This window comes from Oryzias latipes, chromosome 6, assembly GCF_053564925.1.
Source record: "Oryzias latipes strain Hd-rR chromosome 6, Olatipes_Hd-rR_3.1".
Taxonomy (NCBI): Eukaryota; Metazoa; Chordata; class Actinopteri; order Beloniformes; family Adrianichthyidae; genus Oryzias; species Oryzias latipes.
Window position 1 is genome coordinate 4,424,745 of NC_136242.1, and position 17,335 is coordinate 4,442,079.

At 41.6% G+C, this 17,335-nt stretch overlaps 1 protein-coding gene across 1 annotated transcript in view; it reads left to right on the forward strand.

The window, feature by feature from the left end:
• The window catches only part of cftr (CF transmembrane conductance regulator), a 54,527-nt gene extending 38,395 nt beyond the window's left edge, over positions 1-16,132 (forward strand). The window contains exons 20-27 of the mRNA XM_004086222.5: positions 8,282-8,509; positions 9,772-9,872; positions 11,136-11,366; positions 12,075-12,230; positions 12,450-12,539; positions 13,355-13,527; positions 13,916-14,021; positions 15,623-16,132. Coding sequence (XP_004086270.1) covers positions 8,282-8,509; positions 9,772-9,872; positions 11,136-11,366; positions 12,075-12,230; positions 12,450-12,539; positions 13,355-13,527; positions 13,916-14,021; positions 15,623-15,835 — 1,298 coding nt within the window. The 3' untranslated portion in view covers positions 15,836-16,132. The remainder of the gene's footprint in view (positions 1-8,281; positions 8,510-9,771; positions 9,873-11,135; positions 11,367-12,074; positions 12,231-12,449; positions 12,540-13,354; positions 13,528-13,915; positions 14,022-15,622) is intronic.
• Positions 16,133-17,335: the final 1,203 nt, after the last annotated feature.

The following is a 17,335-nucleotide window of genomic DNA, read 5'->3' on the forward strand; positions in this document are numbered from 1 at the left end:
AACTCGAGTCTGTGAGCAGGGTATCGTTGTTGCGATTTGCTTAAGGTTTTACTAGCAAATGCAACTGGACGGGCTTTATCTTCACCAACAGGGAGCTGAGATAAAACTGCACCAAGGCCGTCTAAGGATGCATCAACAGAGAGAATAAAGGGCCTGTTGAAATCTGGGTGGGCCATCACAGCACAGTTCAAGAGAGCACTCTTTAGCTTCTCAAAAGCCTCATCACAAGCTGGAGTCCAGTCCGCTTCAGTCAATTTCCTGAATGTCCCGACTCCTCTTCTCATTTGAGGGTGTTTGCTCTTCCGCTTCTGTCCAGCCGTGAGAGCGAACAGAGGTTTTGCAATAGCTGAACACCGAGGGATGAAACTCTGATAAAAAAACACCATCCCCAAGAAGGACTTCAGTTTTTTTACGGAGGGGGTAGAACCATCAACATCCATCAGAGACTCTTTGGGCATGTTGGAGATCATAGCCACTCTGGAAGGATCCACAGATACTCCCTCTTGGTCAATAAAATGTCCCAAGAATTTGACAGATCTGCGCAGAAGATGGCATTTCTTTGGACTCAGCTTGAGATGGTTATCCCTCAGCTTCTGGAAAACAACATGCAGTCTTTGAAGAGCTTCTTCCTCAGTTGAAGCAAAAACTAGCAGATCATCCAAATAACAGAGTAGACTGGTAAAGTTGAGGTCTCCAAAGATATTCAACATCATGCGCATGAATGATGCAGGGCTATTACAGAGTCCTTGGGGCATTCTGTTGTACTCGTATAGCCCAACAGGGGTAGTGAAAGCGGTGTAGTGCTTGTCTTCTTCACACATGGGGACGTTATAAAACCCTGATGTCAAGTCCATTGTGCTGAAAAACGTATTGCCGCCTAGAGCTGCTAGACAGTCAGCCTGGTGAGGGAGCGGGTGTGCATCCTTTAGTGTCCGTGCGTTCAGCCATCTGAAATCCGTACAGATACGTAAGTTTCCATCCTTCTTCCAGACCATAACCAGAGGAGATGCATATTCGCTAACTGATTTGCGGATGATTCCCTTCTCTTCCATATCTGTCAGAACCTGACGTAGCTTTTGGTAATGAGCTGGAGGCACCCTGCGATATGGCATGCGAAAGGGTCGTTCGTCTGTCAGGTGGATGCGATGAACAAAACCCTGTGCCTCACCACAATCCAGGGGATGACGTGAGAAGATGTCTTCATACTGCTCTATCAGTTCCACGAGTTTCTCCTTTGAGCGAGAGCTAGCCTGACAGGAGTCGATGTCAAGCTCCCTCAATCCCAGTTCATTCAGCTTGGCTTTAAGGTCATTTTGTGAGACAGATGGTCTAGGTTGGGATTCTGAATCTCGAACCTCACTGGTGCAATGATTCTGGCTCAGGCTGAAATCCTCAATGGCAACACATGTCGAGACATCAGCAACTTTGGAATTTCGTCTGAGAATGACCGGTCTGGTAAGAGGGTTGGTAATCTTCAAAGGAACCCATCTGTCCCCATACATGGAGGTGACGAGACGTCCCACCAACATGTTCCTGGGTCTGGCTCTAGAAGAGCAGGGCTCTACCAGGATGGTGCTGCCTGGTGAAACAGGAGAGAAGGTTGGGAGTTTCCCCCACACCAAATGTTCCTTTTGTGGAAGAAGAGTAACTGCACGAGGCAACCTTACTGTTCCAATGAGGGAAGGAGCGTCCGCCCCCCTCCATCTCACTGAACAGGACATCATGTCAAGGAAATGTTCATATTCAGGAAGAGAGTGTTTGCAGTCGTTGGAAACATGTTTCCAAAACCCACTGTCATTCTTAAGAACACTCATCAACTTCTTCAGAACGTTTGAACCAATAATGAGGTCATCTCTCTGGCCAGGAACAACCAAGACAGGAACAATGCACCTCATCCCATAGATAGTGAGCGTAAAGTCATATATACACCTTGGATGAGTCTGCTTACCGCCACAACCGACCAGAAGAACTTGCTCTGCCGACTTTGGATCTCCAATCTTTGCTCCTGCCTCCAACAGTTTGTGTACTGCTCCTTCACTCACTGTGCAAGCCATAGACCCTGAATCAATCATGCCTCTCAGTTCAACATTGTCAACCTGAACCTGGGCATAGAATAACTCGCTAAAGGCTGGAACCTCTGTTGTCTTTTGAACTACAACTTGGTATCCCTCTGGAGCGATGGAGCATGCGTTGACATAGACAAGCTCAAGATCTGTTTCAGCAATGAGGGTTTTTGGTTCATCACTCACACTGCCCCTCTCCGAGCGTGAGTGTCCTAGTTTCCCGAAGGCTGGGTCTGGTTAGCACAGGTCTGAGTACGGTTCTGTAAAGGCAGTTGGTTCCGTCTTGGGCAGTTCTTTTTCCAGTGTCCAGGAGAGAAGCATGCCAGACAAAGATTGTTTCTTCTACAGTGTGAAAGAGTCGAGTGAGCCGCATCACCGCATATTTTGCAGGATCTTGGAAAGCGATCAGGGGCTGCATGCTGACCTGAACCTGATGATGCTGGAGTGTGGTGAGCGACCAAACAGTCCAATAACCGTGTCAGAGAGCGTACACCCTCCAAATGCAAAGATTGGTTCAAGACAGGGGTAGAAGCATTCATTGTTGGGTCAGAAGAAAACTGTGGTGTGGGTGGGGCAGATGACGGCAGCAAAGGGACTGACTGCTGCAGAGCCTGCATGCTTGACAGTTGAGCACTGGAAGTTATGTTTGCTTTTTCTGTTGGCCCACATGCATGTTCACCAGCAGCTGCAGATTGGGGGTAACTAGTCACAACCCTTGGCGAGGTGGAGAACTGGCGGTTTCTAGCCCGACTCTCCCGCTGGAACATGGTGATGCGCTCCTGAACCTCACTAGTTGTCCATTCTTCTGCAGATTTAAAACTCAGCCTGTTTGCAAGGACTGGGTCTGGGCAATACTTAATGAACATCATAGACACCTCCCTGCCTGGGTCCACCACACTTCTACCTTGTCTCCGCAGGCATTCATCAGCAACGTCGATGGCCTTGTTCAGCCTGATCCAGTAGTCCATCACACTTTCGGTGGGGAGTGGCTTGGTGTCATAAAAGTCAGTCATGGGCATAGCAGAGTAGGCTAGCTCACCAAAGTGCTGCTTTAATAAGTCGAATATAACAGCAGGTGTTTGAGAGTCGTCAGTCAATGGAAGATTACGTAAAGTCACTGTCACTACATCTCTAGCTTTTCCCAACAACTTAGTTAAAACTTCAGTTTTCTGTTGTTGAACTGGAAATTCTTTCTTAGACAGAAAAAGCTCTACCATCTGAACCCACTCATAAACTGAGCATTTGTCACTCCCATCACCTCTGTATATTGGTGGTTCCTTAACATCAGACTGCATTACAAGTTTGACACCAGACAGGTTCAGCTCAGGATGACTTGGAGCTGTTTGAAAACTGCTGTGGGACTGTGAAGGAGAACTCCCAACATTGTTCTGAATCTGAGCAGCAATAGACTGACCAATCTGATTAGCCAGGTCAGATATTAAAATGCTGAGCTCAGCTCTGTCTGTGTCTTGTGAGTTTGTAACATGTAAGGGGGGGTTTACACGAGTAGAGCTCAACCTCGGCGTTCTTAACGCTCCTACCTGGGGAGTCTCAGTAACATCTTTAAACCATCCCCTCCCAAAACCCACATTCGAATTAACCGCCCCATCAGAAACACATTCATCAACGTCTGGATTATGTGTCGTAAACATGGCGAGAAACCAAAATAAAACAGGACTGAAAAAATATCAGACACTACAGAATTCGAAAAAAAAATGCTCAACTCGACCTAATTAAATCACTAAGTCCAAAATATTAACACTCCAAACCAAACAAACTTGAAAAGCAGTGATGAGATGATCTTCCCGGTGATCGAGATGACGTCGATGCTTCTGGAATCCATCCGGGTCACGGCACCAATGTAACTGGTGGAGTTTTCCGCTCTGCGTTGTGTTCAGGCGAATGAGAGACCACACTTGGATGCCGAGTCAAACTCTTTTAATCTGTACCTGGTTAACAGAAAATACAAATTCAGAATGCTGTCTGGAGTTTCTTCTGTGTGATTTTTTTCCCCCTCAGCCACGGCTCCCAGCAGTCTCAGTGCTCATGCTTATTAGCACCTCCCCCCACAGCATGTAAAGTAATACAAAAAGAACACGATAAAAAGAGAAAACTGCACCGTACCTGGTTAACAGAAAATACAAATTCAGAATGCTGTCTGGAGTTTCTTCTGTGTGATTTTTTTCCCCCTTAAACAATTGAAAAATGAACAAAAAAGAAAGAAGGAAAAGTTAATTTAAACATCAAAGAAAAATGGCGCGAACCTCAACTAGTTCACGCGAAGCAGTGCAGATCTGCTGATATAGAGCAGCCAAAAATAAATAAAACAACACAAATTACGTAAAATTGACACCACACGATTCCCAACTTTGTGAGTTATGAGTGTAACACACTAATGAACAATTTACAAAGAAATAAAACTAATAAGGGTGGACACTCGGCGATTCACGTCTTACCTCAGCCACGGCTCCCAGCAGTCTAAGTGCGCATGTTCATTAGCACCTGCTAGCGTGCTCGTGGTGAGTTCAAGTACCCTCAGACAGATGAAATACTCTGGTGCAAATGTATGAAAACGGCAGTTTACCATGGATTTGGTGGAATTACACTAATAAACTTAACACTCGTTACAAGAGCATCAACAAAGAAAACACAGGAAGAGAAATGCAGAAGCCAAACACCTCAGTCTGCAGGAGTGCTCCGTGACCTCTGGCAGAAAGGCCAAATGCCACGCTAAATAATGAAAATATGGCAATGGAAGAATGAAGGAGAGGATGTAGCTGCAGAGGGAGGGAATGGTTAGGGGAAGCAAGGCAAGTTTGATGTTGAATGTCCACAATCTGGATTACGTCAGACTTTTTGCCTTCAGCCCAAAACACTGCTTTGACTTAAACACATGAATACAAAACGTTTACAACCTAAATATTAACAGTTTTTTTTTTAGGTTTTAGTTTAGCAGAAAATTACGTTTTAAAGCAGCATAACAAACAGGTCACTGGACCGGGTGTCAATATGTTGGATGTCCCCTGCTTTTTCCTCTTTCATTCAGTGTTTTTGATGCATACTTTGGTGATGACAACGAGATCTTTCCCGATCTGCAGAGAGGATGAGAGGCTAGACAGGCGAGCTGAGCTGGGATTTCCTGCAGCCCCATCCTGGTGTCATTCTTTCTGGTGTTTGATGCAACATGTCAGGCAAATCTAATGAAAACTGCACATTTTACTCAGGGCTGTTACCAAAAACTACCGAGCCCGTGTCCTGACATTAAAAAATAAGATACCGTATTTTCCGTACTATAAGTCGCACCGGAGTATAAGTCGCACCAGCCCAAAAATGCATTATAAAGTAGAAAAAAAACACAGATAAGTCGCACTGGACTATAAGTCGCATTTTGACGGGAAATGTATTTGACAAAATCTGGGACCAAGATATAATAACTTTCACAACCTCATATGACACAATCATAGCAGACTGTTTATCTCATAATTTCACAGTAATTCTTTCTCAAACCTAATTATTTATTCTTCTCATGAAGCATCATTGGCCAACTAATACTCTGTTTTCATCCTGTATTTGTAGAAACAGTTTTCACTTTTATTGCATTTCTGAATCTATGAAATCATTGGAAAATAGAATATTATGATGTTAGCCTTCAAGATCTTACTGTAAAAAAAAGTTTGCTGATTCTCTGAGTCACTTAACATCCTCTTAACACTTAATATACCTCATACATCAAATTGATCCAGGAACATCATCTCTGTTCCTCACAAATGAACATAACAGGAGGGTTAACAATGTATTTATTTCAATTTAGTTCTAATATAAGTCGCTGCGGAGTATAAGTCGCACCCCTTGCCAAACTATGAAAAAAAGGGCGACTTATAGTCCGGAAAATACGGTATATCTCGTTCCTACAGATTCCCACGAAATAATATACCGTTCCCACAAGATAATATTCCGTTTCCTTGAAATAATTAATTTGTGCAAACGAATTAATTAATTCGTGCGAAATTATTTACGTCATAAGTCATTCATGAACACGGATATGCTGTCCGTCCTGTCGCAAAAGCCACTTTCAGCGGTAACTTCCGTGTCACTGTGAGCTCTGTTGCGGAGCTAGGAGATATGTCCGGTAAAATCGTATGGCAAAGCAGCAAGTATAGCCATCATAAATTTAGTGATATTTTTCTTATATTCATTGGGATAATAATAAATTGATCATTCTTGTTTTTCTTTTTCCTTTTCTTGAACGAATGTGGGTCACAGAGACACGGAAGTTACAGCTAAAAGCGGCTTTTGCGGCCGGACGGAGAGCATATCCGTGTTTATTAATGACTTATAACGTGAATAATTATCCCGTTCGCACGAATTAATTATTTCGAGGGAACGAAATAGTATTTCAAGGGAACGGAATATTATTTCGTGCGAACAAGATATTAATTTGTGGGAACGAGATATATTTTATTATTTGATGTCAGGACACGGGCTCCGTAAATAACACATTTCTGCCTAAACTATAAGTGGATTTCAGGTGTAAAAGTACTGAACCAAGTGGACTAGAAGAAATGTATTCAAGTTTTCATTAAAAAAATAAATAAAGTTGATAAAATAAGTTATTGAGCTGAAAGTTGGAACTCATTATCATGCTGTAGAGTAAATGTAGACACTTTGCTGATTAGTTTGCTAAAGTCCCACTTCGATCATCTTTAAATATTTTCACAGCGTTCCCAGTGATTATGGTGTTTTTAGCCCAAATAAACCTGTGTACTTTTTTAGGAAAGGACCCCAACCTAAAATTAGCTGTGCAGCAAAAATGGCGAGCAATAATGTCACTATCCGGCCGTACAGTTTGATCTGAGATTCCAGTTTGGACAAGGAAAACAAAGACGTTCATGGATTTATTTGTCTACACGTGGATGTATTGGAAGAGGGCGGAGCTAAAAGCATGTAGCCTGTCCAATTTAACTCATGTGTCACAAGCACAATCTTTATCAAATACATTTTTTTTGTCTACTCCTGATTCACAGTGATTTCAGAAATACTCAGAAATGCACATTTCTTTACAGTATATGTCCCCCATTATGAGAAAAATGCCACAGGAACATGTTAAAAACACCATTTTCAGTGGAAAGGGTCTTTAAGTTTTTGTAACTTAAATGAAAAGTAGTGGAAAACAAAGGATTTATATGTAATATCATTGTTAAATGGAGTAATGTATTTGAAGAATTGCTTGTGAGATATTCAAGCATTTTAACTCAACATTATGCTGCAAAAAAGAAAAACAGCGATACATCAAAATCCAAAAGTTAAACAGCATTTTTTGAAGGTTGTTTTCAACCTCTAACAGTAAGAATCCTCTAAAACCGATGGAAAGGAGTGTGTGTGTGTGTGTGTGTGTGTGTGTGTGTGTGTGTGTGTGTGTGTGTGTGTGGAGGGAGGGAGGGGGTTATCTTTGTCAACCTGGTCTCTAAGATTTTTATGACTTTTAGGATTTATTAAGGTTCCATAGAACTGTGTTGTTGTTGTTGTTTTGCTATAAAGCATGGAAGAGGTATTTGAAATTGGACATGTATTCCAGGTAGGTAGCAGTGGATGCCGTTTGTTTTTTTCAAAGAGAAACAGGCAGTTTTGTTCGTTTACAAAGGAAAAGTTCCCTGAATATTTTCATTATAAAGCTGGCTTCATTTGAAACTGTTGTGTTGGATCAAAAATAAGCACAAATAATTTTTCTGGAGCTGCAGTCATGTCATACGAACAACATTTTTTAATTTTCCACTCAGTTTTGGCTTGTTTCATGTTGTTGATGTGTGTGGTCAATGAGATATCTGCAGGTTCCAAATGGGTTGACTTCAAACAAAAAACAAAAAAAACGTCACAACAAAAACCTGCTTTGTCTTTGTCTTCACACGGTTAATGTTCTGTGGTGGGCCCACAGAACATTAACCGGGGCTTCACCTCAGCGTGTCAAACACGCTGAGGTGAAGTATCATGTCGACCAAGTCCACAGTTGTTCCAGGAGGTTGACACATCCCCCCCCCTTCCCATTAGTGTTTCATGTGAGCCCTTTCTGTGAAAATAGACAGTCAAACTGCGGAAAGACGTTTACCTTTAACAACAGACAGAGGGGGTTGGACCATTCCAGAAGCAGCTTCAAAATAATGTGTGACTAATTTACTCCTCGTGTTTTATTCTAACCTGGACTTCTTTGTTTCCTCCTGCAGCTCGTACTCCCATCTTCTCTCACCTTGTACTCTCACTAAAGGGTTTATGGACAATTCGGGCATTTGGCCGACAGACTTACTTTGAGACGCTCTTCCACAAGGCTCTTAACACCCACACAGCCACCTGGTTCCATTACCTGTCTGCCCTGAGATGGTTCCTCTTCCGTTGTGACGTGCTTTTTGTCCTGTTCTTCACTGCTGCCGCCTTCATCGCTGTTGGAACCAACCGTGAGTCAGAGGAAGACACGTGCATGTTAGTGCAGAGCTGCTTTTCTTTGCTTTAGAATCCTTTGGAATTAAATTAATTGCGTGAACGGTTGAAGAGTTACGGTAGTCGAAAGGATGTAAACAATGGAGCTAAAACTCTGCTGTTAAAGGGTTAAATGTCTTTGCTATATTCCTTATCTAGTGTATAAAAATGTATCAAAGATAGAGTTAGGGGACAAAGAAATCATTTTATAAAGACTAAAAGTTTTAAAAAGTATGTTGTCTTCTTTTATTAACATTTTAAAAACTGTAAAGTTATAGTACTTTGTACTAGAGATCCTACATTTCAATTGAAGTTTACTACATAATTTGTGTATGGCAAAACAACATAAAAAATAAAAAAATAAAAAAATTAAAAATTAATAAAAATAAATAAATAAAAAATTAGGAAAACTATTTTTTAAATTTGCTAACAAGTAACAATGAAGAAACCCCTTTAAGGTTTTTCTTTAAAAAAATTATTAAAAAACTGTAAAAATGTAGGTAAAAAACTGTACCCTCTCCTAAAAATGTATTATTAAAACAATAAATAACGACTCCTTCTTAAATTTAGCACAATATGAATTTAAAACTTTAGGCTTAAACAGTAGGAATACAAGGAATCTCTTTCCCCGTGATTCGGTTCAATGGTGAGACATGCGGTTTGGTTTTAACCCTTGTGCTGTCTTAGATGACCCCCCCTACCCTTCCATTGAGGTGTTCTCCCTACCATGACAAAGGTGGATAAAGGTGGAAAGATTTCATGTAATCCATGGACACCAGTGAAGATCACAAATCATTGAAGAAATAAGGTTCAGAGCACTGTCTAGTGGGTCTAGATGACCCAACTCCCAACGTTAAAGTGCCTAAGATAGCACAAGGGTTAAACTGAGAACTGTGGCATTCTCACATTGTACACAGGCTGACATGTAAAGAATGGGAAGTCTCGCTTTGTAAGTTGAAGCCTCAATATGGTTTATCTCAGAGGAATGATGACTGGAGCTTTAAGGGACCCAATGGCAGATTAAGGTTTTTTTTAAATGTTCAGGAACCAGCAGCCTCTCAGAACACATGCTGTTCCTTCAGACTTTGTTTAGGTTGAGTGCAGCTCTAATGGTCTGTTCACAGATAATTACCTGCTAATGAAGCCAGTAGCAGAACACCTGTGTGCAGCTGTGACATCATCACAGAGGCTCACTTTGATTGGATCGTTCTAACGTGATATTTGTGTGTTCACAATGCAGAAGACCGGCCAGGGGAGATTGGAATCATTGTGGCTCTGGCCATGCTTATTTTGGGGACTTTCCAATGGGCAATCATCACCAGCATTAATGTGGACGGACTGGTAAGGGCATTTCTGAAAACATAGTGGTGTTTTGGATCGTCAACATAATGTCGATATGATAAAAAAAAGAGCAACAATCAAAAAGAAGAGCATGTGCTATTGAAATCGTTACTGCATGTTCCTTCTGAAGTCAGACACCAATTAAAAATGGCCGACAGAGAAACCAAATCTGAAAGGGTCACAAGCCTGAAGCCGAGGAGGAGGGTCTAAGGGCAGGGATGCAGTTTAGCAATCAGCTATAGGATTTTAAGACTGATTTAAAGTTAAAGTCCCATTATCTGTCACACACCTAGGTGTGTGATATTTGTTCTCCACATTTGACCCCTCCCCTGGGGGAGTGGTGAGCTGCAGACACAGCCGCGCTCGGTAACCATTGGGTGGGTTAACCCCCCCAATCCGACCCCTTAATGTTGAGTGTCAAGCAGGGGGGCATTGGGTCCCATTTTTAGAGTGTTTGGTATGACTCAGCCTGGATTTAAACACCCGACCTTCCAGTCACAGGGTGGACACTCTACCACAAGGCCACTGAGCCGGTATTTGATGTTTTTGTACAATTACTGCTGTGAGGCCCGTTGAGACAACTGTGTTGTGATATAGGGATCTATCAATACAATTGAATTGAAGTCATTTCAGTATCTGAAGCTACTTAAAGACGAGGTTCTGTATTTAAAAGATGGTAGATCTTCAAGGTCATAATTCGATGACCAGACATTATGGCGTTAACATTTTCCTCATAAATTGTGGCAAGATGATCAACCCTGTGAAGCCCACTACATTAAAGGTGTTATGAGCGGCCCAAGCTGGTGAAAAAGAAAACAGTCGACCTTCTACTGCAGCTTCTGGACAAATTCATTTATTTGGTCACATAGGAACGAGGGAAAGTCTCCTGAGGCCATTTTCAAAACCTTATATAGACAGGAACACTCGCGGGTTTTGTGGTCTGCCCAGGGTAGTTTTTGTGTCGGAATTAAGCTCATTTTCAAAACCGTCTGGTTTAAAACGATTTACATTAAGAAAAACTCAGAAATTTTATTTTAAGCTTAATTTTCTTCATCTATGTTCTTTGACATCAGAAAAATGCAACAAGAACATGTTAAAAACCACAAAAACACAATCTTCACCTGAGTGGTTCTTAAAACCATCCATTACAGATGGTCCAATCTTAAATTCCAAGACTGTATCAATAAAGTAGATGGAGGTTTTGTGTTTTGTGAGAATTGGTCTCATAGATGCATCGATCTAACGAAATCTTCCTTCCTTCAGATGCGTTCAGTGGATCGAGTGTTCAAATTCATTGACCTGCCGTCAGAGGAGATGCCAGTGGGGAATTCTGGGGGGATGCAAGGTTCTGATCTCATCATTGACAACCCTCACGCCCAGATCTACTGGCCCAACCGCGGCCAAATGGACGTCAAGGGTCTTACTGTCAAATACACGGAGACGGGACATCCCGTCCTCAGTAACATCTCCTTCTCGGTAGAGGGAGGCCAGAGTGTAAGTGTGTGTGAAGCTGCATGGCGTGAGGATCATGCAAACATTTGTTTGATTAAAAAAAAAACAAAAAAAAAACTCAGTTGATTAAGTTGCTGAATTTAGGTCTTGAAACGAGCAGCAGACAAACTACTAGAAGAAAGTGTGAATAACATTATGGGATGGCCCTTGGTTGTCCATAAATATGACACCAAGTATAAGCCTTTGTTGCTCTGCAAATAATGCATGTGTAAATATGCGAGTGTTTGCAAAGACGCTGATGAGATGACAGTGTTGTTGTTTATTTACAAAATGTTCACCGTAGCACCAAAAAATATATCCTGGTTTTAAATCACATAGTAACAGCATGTTCCACAAATGTCCAAAGACAATCTGCTGAGGTAAAAGAAAAAAAAAGATGATCCCAACACAAATACAGTTAGATTTCTTTTTCCAAGCTGTTCACCATCTTTCTTAGACCATGGATGAGGTTTGGACACCAGTTTAAACATGAGCAAGACTCTCCTCCCTTTAGCCTCCCTCAGCTGGATGCTGAAGGAATGATAAAGCTCTGAGAGTGCCTAAACTCCTTTGATATGCAGAATCTTTTTGTGTAGAAACTGTCTGTGCACGCAGCAGTTTGCAGACAAGGACAGGCATGTTAGATAAGAGATTTCTGGAGTTCACAGGAGTTTCTCTGTTTCTGTGTTGTGCGTGTTCTTGTGGGAACAGGTGGGTTTGCTGGGTCGGACTGGCTCAGGAAAGAGTACCCTGCTGTCCGCTTTGCTGCGTCTCGCCTGCACTGAGGGGGAAATGTCCATTGATGGCGTTTCGTCGAGCTCCGTCTCCATTCAGACGTGGAGAAAAGCCTTCGGAGTGGTGCCTCAGGTACACAGGAAGGAGCCGGACACACATCGTGACTAATGAGGAAAAACAAAGATTTTTTTTAAAACAGCTGGATATTTAACTGGAAGAAAATTGTCATAAACTGTTTACAAATATTCTGGTTCTTTTTCAAAGAAAAAATATGTTTTCAACCCACACTGTCAGATGAATCTGCCAGTATCCTTTTTTGACGTTTTGCTTTTGTTTCTATCTGTAAAAAAGAGAATTTTCATTCTGACTGGAACTTTCCGGATGAATCTGGACCCATACGGACGCTACAGCGATGACGATCTGTGGAGGGTGGCTGAAGAGGTAAAGATTCCCTTTGCCAAGATTATGACTGCATCTATAATTGATAAACAAACTTGCTCTGGATGACGACAGCAGGAGCTAACATACCTTGATACTTTGGACTTTGAGTAGATTGGTTCCCTGTCTATTTCATGCAGGGACAACATGGCATAAATAATATCCATGTGGTTTTTTTTCTGTAAATGGGGAGAAAGTAAAGGTAGGAACTGTGTTTAATGGAGTTAATGTACGCAGCTGCCATTTGACAGTGTCACTGAAGTTTTAGAAGTTCTCATGGTTACATCTACCACATGAAAAAAGACACCAGAGCCAACTAAAGGCTGAAGATTCCTGCAGTCTAAAGAGGTTTTTCATTTAGGCTTAGAAAGAAAACTGGTTTTCTTTCCTGAGTGTACTGTGTCATGATGACATTGGTCACACTTACACATCTTTCTGTGCTCAAGTTGTTTGGGGTCAAAGGGTTGCTGGAGCCTATCCCAGCTACTGTTGGATGAAGGCAGAGTACACGCTGATCAAGTCACCAGTCTGTTACAGGGTCACACAACCACGCTCATGTGCACACCTGGGGAAATTTAGTGATGCCAATGAACCCATGAAGCATGTTTTAGGGCTGGGAGAGAAACTTGGAGAAAAGCCACACATGTACGAGGAAAACATGGAAACTGTAAACAAAAGGACCCAGCAGGGATTTGAACCAGGAACAATAAAGATGATATGTGACCCTGTGCTGTAACTGCCTGTGTGGAAGCAGCATGTGTGGGTGCTACATTGACATGGGTTCATCACTGGGGTGAAAGGTCCTCTTTCTCTTTCAGGTTGGTTTAAAGTCGGTCATCGAGCAGTTTCCTGATAAACTGGATTTCCATCTGGTAGATGGAGGCAGCGTGCTGAGCAACGGCCACAAACAGCTGATCTGTCTTGCCCGCTCCATCCTCAGCCGGGCCCGCATCCTTCTGCTTGACGAGCCGTCTGCTTACCTTGACCCCATGTCAGTATCAGTAAAGTCTTTGGATCTGGTTTAACTTTAAGTTCTAGCAAACAAAACAAACAAAACTTTGGACAAAAACTGTTTTGAGGCCAAGAAAGTTCATTTAGGCCTCTTCGAATGGAGACCAGGATGTGTTGGAGTTTCAGTGCAGATCACTAAACATAAGTTTACACTCACATGTACAGCCTGGTTGCATGTTTTGGTTTCAAACATATTTAATAAAATACAAAGATGACCCTGCAGATTCCAGTGCACCTGGTGACAATCTAGTCCTTCCAGGAACTTGGAGCTCTTTGTTTGTGAAGTGTGTGAGCAGAGATGTTAAATGATTCTTCTAATGTCTGATGTGTCCGTGGCCTTCCGTATTGATGTGTGTGTATGTGAACAGAACTCTGGTGATCCTGAGGAAGACCCTAAAGCAGTCCTTCTCCAACTGCACCGTCATCCTGTCGGAGCACAGAGTGGAGCCTCTGCTGGAGTGTCAGTCGTTCCTTGTGAGTCTCTGACAGATGATCTCCACGCTTCTTTTCAGAGACGTGATTATTATTTCTCTTTTTTTAATAGAGACTTAGGATGATCGTGCTTCTTTTTTTAGAGATACGGGATATTCACGCTGCTTTTTTTAGATGATAGATAGATAGATAGATAGATAGATAGGTAGATAGGTAGATAGGTAGGTAGGTAGGTAGGTAGGTAGGTAGGTAGGTAGGTAGGTAGGTAGGTAGGTAGGTAGGTAGGTAGGTAGGTAGGTAGGTAGGTAGGTAGGTAGGTAGGTAGGTAGGTAGGTAGGTAGGTAGGTAGGTAGGTAGGTAGGTAGGTAGGTAGGTAGGTAGGTAGGTAGGTAGATAGATAGATAGATAGATAGATAGATAGATAGATAGATAGATAGATAGATAGATAGATAGATAGATAGATAGATAGATAGATAGATAGATAGATAGATAGATAGATAGATAGATAGATAGATAGATAGATAGATAGATAGATAGATAGATAGATAGATAGATAGATAGATAGATAGATAGATAGATGGGGAAATTTCATATATCTGTGGCAGCAAAAAAACGACATTCAGAAATAATCTAATAATAATAAAATATATACAAAAAATAGGTGGTCAACTGCAAATGCCTGATTCCTTATGCAACCCGCCGTTGTCGATTTTTTTTTTATTGTAAATTGTACAAATTGTAGAAACAGCAACAACTGCAACAAAATAACAATTTATAGAGATCTAGAGTGATCGCTTCTCTGCTTTTAGTAAAGATTAAGGATTATCGCTCCACTTTTTAGTGTAGAACTGCAGGATGATCACTCTGTTTCATTTCATAGCAATACAGGATGATAACTTCATGTGATACAGATCTAGGATGATCACTCTGCTTTATTTTATAGAAATGAAAGATGATTACTCTGCTTCTTTTTTTAGTAATCTAAAATGATCATTCCACTTCTTATTAGAGATGCAGGATGATCACTTTTTTATTTTTATAGAAATGCGGGATGATTAATCTGCTTAATTTTAGAGATCTAGGATCAGCTTTATCTTAGGGATATGATAACTCAGGTTCTTTTGTATAAAGTTTCAGGATAATCAATGTGCTTCTTTGCGTAGAGATGAAGGATGATCACTTTTCTTCTTTTTATGTTGATCTAGGATGATCACTCTGCTTCTTTATAGTGATGCAGAAAATCCATGAGCCACATTTTAAATATCTGTGATTATAGAACGAGAATCAACATGAACCACCCCCATGTTTTAGGTGTAGACATGTGTTTGTTTGGGATGGGGGCCGAGCTGCCGGTAGGGGATTACCCAGGACTTGAAGTGACATGGATCCATGAGAGTCAACAGATTTGATCAAAACAAGAAATGCTCTGTCAAACTCAATTGCTGCATGTTTCCTATGCTTAATGGGCAAATAAGAAAGCCATGTAGACAATCTCTAAGCATCAATAACAACAAATTGATTCACTGAATCAGTTATTATTGCATTATTCTTAGCCACAGCTGGCAAGTTAATAAAAGCAAATGGTTGACACAAGTGTATCCTTTCCTGAGGTAAACAGCTTCTCATGCCTCCCTCCTCTGCAGATGGTCGAGAATGGTGCCTTGAAAAACTATGAGTCCATTCAGAAACTCATGAGTGAGGTGGCCCACCTGAGACAGGCTATAAGCCCTGCAGACCAGCACCGTTTCCCAATGCTCCACCGTCTCAACTCCACCAAGAGGCCCCTGCCACAGACCACCAAGATCTCCTCACTGCCAGAGGAAGCTGAGGATGAAGTTCAGGACACCCGACTCTGAGAAGCCAGCTGGAAACACATCCATAGACGAGCAACAGGGCTTTGAACCTTTTTATAATTTGGGATTATTTTTAAAGCACTAGTTGTTAAAAAGGACAAATGTGAGCAACAGGTGTTGCTTTTGTTCAGCTGTAGATTTCTTTTTGAATGGAATCACATGAGCCTAAACAAACACAGAAGTGATGACAGTGCATTTTTGTGTAAAATGACTTATCAATGTTTGCCTTCAGATTATATCAGGTGTGTACAGAAAGAAGTTGAAGGCTGTAAATAAAAGTGAAACGTTTGCAAAACTTCAGTTGGTGCTCACAGATTTCTGTGAATGTCAGGTACATAAAGCACATCTGAGCTCAACCATCTGAAGTTCTGTGGATTTAGACGACTTGCTGTTGAAACACTTCACTTACTTTTTGCAAACTGACAGTGGATTCATTTTTTTCTCATACTTGCTCCTTTTTTAGTTATTTTTATAAGAGAGGTTTGGTTGGTTTTGAGTCCACAAAATGGTAAGACAGAAAGTGAACATGAGCGCTGGAGCGTGAGTGGGACGTTACCCATAGAAAATGGTTTAGTTCTGCCATCTTTTTGTGATACGGATGTTGGAACCAGACAGCGTCAGTCATTGTGTCCATGGAACCACTCTCACCAATCAGGAGTGACCTTGTTGGAAGGCCACACCCCTACCACTTGAAATCAGTGGCGGACCGTGTATTACACACCTGGGCCTTCAGTCGTGCTCCGTCTGAATCACTCAACCCCTCATGAACCATTTTACGATGCAGAAACGAGCTTTACATTGCAGATTGAAAATTGCTGTAGCCACAATAAATGCCTCTAAATAAACTGATAAACAAAACAGTAAACAAATATCATTATGCAACTACAGCCAGCAAAAAACATTGAAAAGAACCAGATACATTTGGAATATTATGTATTATGATATTTATCATTTCACTCATCAAAAAATCTGATTATTTGAAGACAAAATCCATCCTCCTCTCTTTCCTCAAAAACAATTCGATCACCCTGTCATGTAGATTATTGTCTTCAGTTCCATCCAGAGGTCCTTTTCTATTCCATCAAGGTCAGTGCCGATAGTCCAGTCTGTCCAGATGTGTTTCTGCGTAGGTTTGAATTCGCTTTAGAGCCAAAATTGTCCACTCAACAGACGCAGTGGACACGGGGACGGTCAGCGCCAAACACACAAATCTGTACACATCTTCATGATCTCACTCTGATTTTTCTGATGAAGGAAGTCAAGATCAGTGGGAGATTTTCCTGCTAAATCCTCCATGACATCCAATCAGAAGGTCTGAATATTGTGACGTTGTCTAAGCCTGCTGGAAGGCCCTGCAGACACCAACTCAAAATCTGATTGGTTGAAGTAAATGAATGACCAACATTGATTTTGCATTAGGAGGCCTTCACAACTCATGGTGAAGGCCCTTAACCTGCCTGGCAACAAAGGACAGCTGAAATGTGATGGGTTACATGCTTTAAT